Source organism: Asparagus officinalis, chromosome 2 (genome assembly GCF_001876935.1).
Source record: "Asparagus officinalis chromosome 2, Aspof.V1, whole genome shotgun sequence".
Classification (NCBI taxonomy): Eukaryota; Viridiplantae; Streptophyta; class Magnoliopsida; order Asparagales; family Asparagaceae; genus Asparagus; species Asparagus officinalis.
Window position 1 is genome coordinate 84,336,450 of NC_033795.1, and position 7,913 is coordinate 84,344,362.

General features: G+C 37.7%; 1 protein-coding gene across 1 annotated transcript in view; it reads left to right on the plus strand.

Annotated features, from left to right (window-relative positions):
* Positions 1 to 5,589, plus strand: part of LOC109831470 (DEAD-box ATP-dependent RNA helicase 3, chloroplastic-like) — a gene marked incomplete at its 5' end in the record, with an annotated part of 19,284 nt that extends 13,695 nt beyond the window's left edge. Inside the window, 4 exons of the mRNA XM_020398789.1 lie at positions 431 to 574; positions 1,927 to 2,022; positions 2,587 to 2,861; positions 5,033 to 5,589. Of these exons, the coding sequence (XP_020254378.1) occupies positions 431 to 574; positions 1,927 to 2,022; positions 2,587 to 2,861; positions 5,033 to 5,102 (585 nt within the window). The remainder of the gene's footprint in view (positions 1 to 430; positions 575 to 1,926; positions 2,023 to 2,586; positions 2,862 to 5,032) is intronic.

The following is a 7,913-nucleotide window of genomic DNA, read 5'->3' on the forward strand; positions in this document are numbered from 1 at the left end:
ACTATGTATGTCGCTGCAGCTGGGAAGGTAAACTTACCACTCTCTTTTAGTGACTTGGTCACCAGTCATATGTATCGATCTGTTGGTCCAGCACTCATTGCATTGCCTAGAAGTCTCTCAACTGATGGTTCTATACCCATTTAAATTTTCTTAACAACTGCAGACAGGCTGCATTAGTTCAGTTTTCTTGACACGAGTCATTCTATTTTTTAGCTCATAGCAGTTTTTTTCTGAACAAAATATTTTCTGTCGTGGAACTAGTTGAAACATACATTTGTATAGAGTATAAGATCATACAGTGCAGTAGATATGATAGAATAACACAATGATATCAATACACAAACGTCATATACAATATTCACTTATCATGCAGCTCCATGCTTAATTTATTGCTTAATCTTGAATGCAAACTGACTTAACTCTTTTCCAGGGATGGGTGACATTACAATTAACCCGTGAACAGGGATTTTCAAGAGGGGTCTTTTCTGCAAGATCTGTTATGGGTTTTCTTTCTGATGTCTATCCTGCTGCTGCTGATGAAATTGGCAAAATACACTTGATTGCAGATGAAAGAGTGAGTGCTACCAAGTAGTACTTTTATGATCCTTGGCTTAAACTAACACTTAACAGTTTTTAAATGTTAATATAGTCGTTGTTCGTTGAAGAAAAAGGAATTAGTATACTTTTCAGAAAGCTTAGTGGCATATCATATGTATTAGATTACTTGGAACAATGTAGCTTATGTTTTTACCATCAGTACTTATGACATGTAATATGTCTATTATCATGTCCGCATGAGTTAAGACCTAATTTTGCTCCCGAAAGGTTGTGGCACGCTTGAACCTTAATTCTAGTCATTAACCTAGTCAACTCAGTTTCATCTACTCACATTTAGCTTCAGAAAGATGAATTTTTTAATGAAATGCTAGTACATGTATTGTATATTTAGCAAGAATATTGAAAATGAGAACAAAACTTGGTCATCCTTGCTAAGGTATGTGATATTGTGGTTTTGGCTTATATTCTTATCATATTAATAAGATAAGTGCAAGCTATCATGGTTCATATGCATGCTTTTGCAAGATTTTCAGTACATGTCTTCTTAATTTTTTTCCGAGGATAATAATTATTGACAATGGATTCCTTGTGTGGCTCTATTTAAAAAATAGTTGTGTTGCATTTCATTGCATCCAAAAATGTTACAGGACCTGCGTGCCTAGGAAGAACTCACATATTTTTTTATGCCATTAGTTGAGGCTCCTAATTAAGGAGGTTTCCCTTGGAGCTACCTCTTCAAATTATACAATTGCATGAGATAATTATGTGGCTTATAGCCACCTGGACTAGTCAGTTTTAGTATTACGAAATGCATAAGTACAACTTTTCTTGCTATGGCTTTTTATTCCACCTACTTACCCTTAAGCACACCCGTGGTCTCTGATACATTCCAAGCTTGGGGAAACCACCCACCTATATGACACTTTACTTTTATCGTGTTTATAAGGCATCCACTGCTAATAAAACAAGAGAAAATGGATCAACAGCTTGCGGACATTGTTTAGTTAATAAGCGTGGAATATCACACATTATCAACCTTGGCTGTGAAGATGAAGTCTTTCATGAAATGCTAATACAGGCATTATTTATTGAGCAATACTATAAATAATGAGCGGAGAACATTATTTGGTGATTTTTATTGTTTGTGCGATGCAACCAGAATTTCTTGTAAGTTAAGGTGCATATGGCATGTACGTTATTCATATTAATGAGGTGAGTGCATGCGATCGTGGTTCACCATATTTCAAATAAACTTGCGGAATATGGATGCTTCTAGAAGATTTTGGTATATGTCTTATTCAGTTCTTCATAACTCTGCGAATCAACCTGCATATGTCTGAGTACTCAAATTGCCCTTTTCATTGTTAGGTCCATGGAGCAGTTTTCGATTTACCTGAGGAGATAGCTAAAAGTTTGTTGAGCATGCAGTTGCCCCCAGGAAATACCATATTTAAAATCACAAAGGTACTTTCTAGCTATGTTGATCTATACGTTATGCATCCCTTGTCGTCTCCGTTTTTAAAGAAGTGTTATATGTCGTAATGCTGTTTATCTAAGTTTTTAGGTTCATTAGAAGCTGGGATAAGGAAGAAATGGTGGAGTTAAGTTGTTTAATTTTTTATCCTCTTAATGTCGGCATAAAGTTTCAGATCCATGCTGTGTTAAGGATCCTAACTGCCTTATAAATTGCATGGAAAACTAGTATTACTAACAATACAGTTAATGATTTCCCCCTCAGACCAGCAGTAAAGCTTTCAGGCATAAACTCACCATTTATAATAATTCCTGCAGTCTAGTAAAATAAAATTTTCTATTAAATAGGAAGGACTGATATTTAGTATCATGGTGGTGCAGATTTAAAAAAAATACATATTCATTGAGGCGTCCTTAGTTGCTGTGTCATTATTCATTTGACCTTTCTGCCTCTGTTTCTTCCTTTATAGGTCCCTTATCCTATTGCAGTCACATACGAACTAGTGTATGTGCTGAATTGACCAAATTCCTATGGTTTTTTCCTTATTCTTGCAGTTGCCTGCCTTGCAAGATGACAGTCCTCCTAGTGACAACTACGGCCGTTTCTCAGGTAGGGATCGGGGCAACCGAGGTAGTTCCAGGGAACGTGGAAACAGAGGTTTAAGAGGGTGGGGGGGCCGTGGCTCTGATAGTGATGATGGGTTTCGGCGAGGTGGGCGGAGTTATAGGACCGATAATACCTGGTCGAAGTCCTCCAAAGTAGGCAGTGATGACTGGCTAATTGGCAACAGAAGGTCTGGGCGCCCATCATCCTTTGGCAGTAGAGACAGGTATAATCCACCATCTATGCATCCATTAATAATCTCTGCCTTTTCTTGCACAAATATATTTCTGTATAAACTAAAGTTAGAGGGAGATGAATAGTGCTTGAGTAGTATGTCCCATTAACTTTTAGTATGTAGGTATAATAAAAGATATAGAGGGTTTTTTACCTTTAAACCCAAACTTTTACCTGTATTTATTTTTAAACTCATGCACAACCCAAAATCACTCTTACACCCAATATACTCCATTGAGTTAATTTTGAACCCACTTTGTGTTCCTTTTGTTTGACATATGGTGTGAGTTGCTAGGTTTTACTATAACTATATTTTTATTTTGAGTGATTATATATTCAGTATATTGTTTAAATTCAATGATTAAACTATCACTTTTTTTTTTTTTGCTTTTTTCACGCTAAGGATGCATCACAAACTGCAAATGGTTTTTTTCATATGAACCCTAAGTCTCATCCCCATTTAATTTTAATACTCACTTCTCTGAAAAGGACTTTTCCCCCTATAAGGCCAAAGTTTAACCCCCTTTTATTTTTAAACTCACTTAAATCGAAAATCACTCTTAGTCCCAAAATACTCCACCAAAATAATTTTAAGCGCACTTTCTATTTCAACAGGATGGTATATATAAGTTGTTATTTTGCTGTAATTTGCTATATTTTTATTCTAAGTGGTTTAGTATTTTGTGTATTTTTGAACAAAATGCTTAACCTTTTATTTTTTGGGATTTTTTACACTAAGGGGGTGTTTGGTTACATTTCTATAAATTATAGGAAATGTTTTCCATTCAAAATTTGGTTTCCTTGTATTTCTTAAAAAAATTATAGGAAAAGTTTTGAGAAGTTAAAAATTATAAATTTTCTTATTTTTTGTATTGTGCTTGTTTGGTTCAAAACAAGAAAATGACTCATAACTTTTGGGAAAATAGCAACATTTCCTATAATTTATAGAAATGTAACCAAACACCACCAACTTTATAGAAAAGTGAGAACTTTATAGAAAAATGTTAATGAGTTTTATTATTTAAATAATGAATGCGTCAGATTTCCAAGAGATTTCCGCCCATTTTAGAAGGAAATCAATTTCTAAAAATTTTGGTACTTTTCTATACTTTACGGAAAATATTTCTGTAAATCTTTTTTGAGCCAAACACAGTTTGTGGAAATCTATAGAAAACTCTTAATTACTTGAGCCAAACACAGTTTGTGGAAATCTATAGAAAACTCTTAATTACAGAAATGCCATTGTTTGTACTTTTTGAGAAAACATTCAGAAATGCCATTGTTTGTACTTTTTGAGAAAACATTTCTCAAAAACAATGCAACCAAACACCCCCTAATGCTGCAACATTTCGAATGATAGATGGATTTTTTGCTGATAAAATAAAGTTGTCCATATTTATGTTTAAAACATCCACTTCCAAGAAGGATTCTTTGTCTATAAACGCAAAGTTCTACCCCTATTTACTTTTACACCCACTGATTTTCAAAATCATTCTTAGACCCAGTATACTCCACAATTTTTTTTTCCTAACTGGTTCAGTATGTAGTGTATGTTTAAACTAAATGTTCAAATCATTGTTGTTTGGCTTTTTTAGCACTAATGCCACATCATCGCGCATCAATTCTACTTGTTTTTCACTATGTCACGAAAACTATTGTAGATGTGTTGGCTGCACTTCCATATTTTTATTGGTAGTAAAGTATTTTTGGTGCTTTCGGATGATCTTTACCGTGACTTGTATGTATAATTTTAGTTTGGTTGGTCTGCCAATATGAAGATGACATCCACCGGCATCAAGTAGAGCTTATTCATATCATAAACTGCATTTCTTTTTTTACTTGTTTATCAGTATGTATTGCCTTTGTATTTAATTTTTGCAATTCTCCTTCATATTGAAGGCTGAGTGTTAGGTTGGACAAATATCTAGAGGGAATCCTTGAACTATGCTAGAATGCTCAATATTTTTGTACTTTTAGCCCGTTAAAGCTTTGCCTTCACAAGTAACTAGATGCTGCTTATTGGTTGTACTTTTAGCCCGTTAAAGCTTTGCCTTCACAAGTAACTAGATGCTGCTTATTGGTTGGTTTCACAGAGGCTTTGGAGGTGCATGCTTCAACTGTGTTCACAAGTAACTAGATGCTGCTTATTGGTTGGTTTCACAGAGGCTTTGGAGGTGCATGCTTCAACTGTGGAAAATCTGGGCACCGGGCTTCTGAATGCCTAAATAACTAAAGCAAGTTCGTTAAACCGTTGCAGTTTGTTTAATGGAGTTTTGATGCTGTGCATACATTTAATATAGTCGTTCCCAGATTGATGATCAGTTATAACAGACTCACTTGGTTACAACATGGCTTGCAAATTTAAGATGTCCATGGCATTGTAAAATTACATAGGCTTAGGATGTTGTGCTTGCAGTTGGATAGGATGGTCTAATCTGAAGTTCTGTAACGATTTTGTTCCTTGATGCTTCTTATGAAATGGTGCTGGCATTGACCTGATGGGGCACGACTGGGGAAATTTTCTCTTCTTCCATAATTTCCGATGTGTTTTGAGTGCTGGTGGTTTTGCTGAGCTCAAAGAAACTACATTTAGATTTGTGATGGGGTCTATCTACACGTAGTTGTACTGGTTTGTGATTTTTGTAATGCTAAGGGATTGATGTAAGATGCTGTTATTTTATTGTTCTATGGGACGAAAGGTTACCGGGTAGGAAAGAGAACCGTGGTATATACTAGTAATCAAGTAGACAAGCTATTCAATACTTTATAACTAGAGCATTAGTGATGATGAATAAATATGAGCCAGGGTGTATAAGTCTCATGTTATTTGATACATTACAAGTCTTTAACGTTTGAAATATTTATTCGCGCATTGATATCATCATGTATCTACTACTTCTTTTTGCTAAAGGTGAACAATGAATTAACTAAAGGAGAACAATGAATGAACAATAATATATCTTTGGGCCAATTAGATTATTTGAAAAAATTCCAACTCATCTCCGTACTCTCCCTCCAAACTTCCCTTTTTATAACCCACGTGCTCCTTGAAAAAACTTTCCATGTTTCAGAACTCACGTTTTCCTTGAAAAAACTTCCCACGTTTTCCTTGAAAAAACAGGATCGGTTGGTCTCTTAGACTCTTACTCCCTCATAAAATAAAACCAAAAACAGTAATTTTACTTTTTAGATTTACTTATTTTGTTGATTACAGGCAAATCCGAGAAGTAATCAACAGCAAAATCAACTCATCCTCCTTCATCTTCAATAGTCTCCTCCGCCTCCTCTGCTCCGCCACCGCCGTCCCCACCTCTGTCGCCGTCGGCAGCGAAGAAAAGTTTTCTTCGCCGGGTCCTTCCCTTTCTCCTCACCGCCAATCTCGCCGTTGGAGGTAAAAAAAGTTGCATTTTTAGGGTTTTAACTCAACTCCTTGGTTCTTATTGTTCTTTTTCTCAATAAAAAATTACAAAATTCCACCTTTGTTACTGCAGCAAAAAGAGTTGATATATAGAAGCAGCGAAGAAAATCGTTTTCTTCATTGTATAACTCATTACAACTTCAATCGTTACAATAAGTTCAAAAAGATCGGTCTTTTTATAAGACCTTTACACAATGAAAATAAAAGATACAATTCTCATTCAAACAAAACGTAGAGGATGTTTATCACCCGCTGCTTTACGTGGGATCTTTGCCTGTGCCGGGGTTTATCCGTGGACGACCGTTGATCAGATCCGGTTGTTGAAAATTCGGCAGAGCTCCGCCTTCGCCGAGGAAGTATTTGATTTGAAGCGCCGAGATTGACCAAGTGAAATCAGTAGCTTTTCTCGAGATCAAGACCAAGCCCGATCTCAAGGAAATAGGGAAAACGGGCGTCGGATCACTCGAACTCTCCTTCTTTATGCCGAAGAACTCGCCAAGATCTGTCAACCCTCGCTGAAATTCGTGCTCCTTTGACTCCTCAATCCGACAACACCTCATCCTCTTGATAATTAATCCCCCTTGTGAAATGAGCCCCTAGGCCTGTATTTATAGGCTTCGGTTGGGGGGTTTTCGGATGAGAATAATAGATTTGGACTTATCTTCAGTTGATAACGGCCTAACCACGTTTGTAGATGAGATTAAGTCAGTTAGGAACCCCTGGAACAGATAAATCCTAGGAAAAACCGTTTAAAAACCGCCAAAACATGTTTCGGGCTCCAGACTGCGCGGCGCGGGTCAGACAGATCCGACCCACGCTTATGTGGGTCGGTCACATCCGACCCGCGCATGCACGGGTCGGAATCAACCGACCCGCGCTTGCGCGGGTTGGTCTGTTCCGTCCCGGGCTAGCGCGGGTCCGTCGCTTCTGCCGAACTTGTATGTTTCCTGACTTTTCCGAGACTTATAGTTTCTCCTGTTTCGCGTAATTTATCGTCTTGTTGACTTGTACGCTTCATTGCGGGACTGGCCGTCGAACGCGTGTTGGTTGACGTGCACGTGTTGATTGATGCGCGCGTGTTGACCGACGCGCGAGCCGACCTTCGCGAGCGATTTGACGGTCCGCGCATGTTCACGCAACGCCGCACAGTGTTGATGATATTTGACATGCGCACGAAACAGGCTGTAGCGTGCGCACGTTGACTGACCGCGCACAGCTGTAATTAACGTGTGCGTTGACCGAAGCGCACGCAGAAGATTTGACCGTATAGCGCGCGCTGACGACGCGAGATGAGATGGATTTGATACTAAACCTAGCGACTCTATTTATTTTAAATTGTCAGGGTACGTCTTGGCAAAGGGATTTGCATGATTTACTTGTTGCAAAAAACACAGGCGAACTAGAGGAGTGCATTGTTATTCTGTTTTATTGATCGAGGATCGAATCCCCGATTTATTGTGGTTTTGGACCAGGCGAAAGATGTTGAGCGATTGGCTCTCAGCATGGGTTTGGTTCATCATTATTTTATTTAAGGTTAGTCACTAGGATTTTTTCAAGTGGTGATAGTCGGAATAATGTTGTAGTGGATAATATTTTTGACACTCGGGCATTATTTTCGGCTGCGAG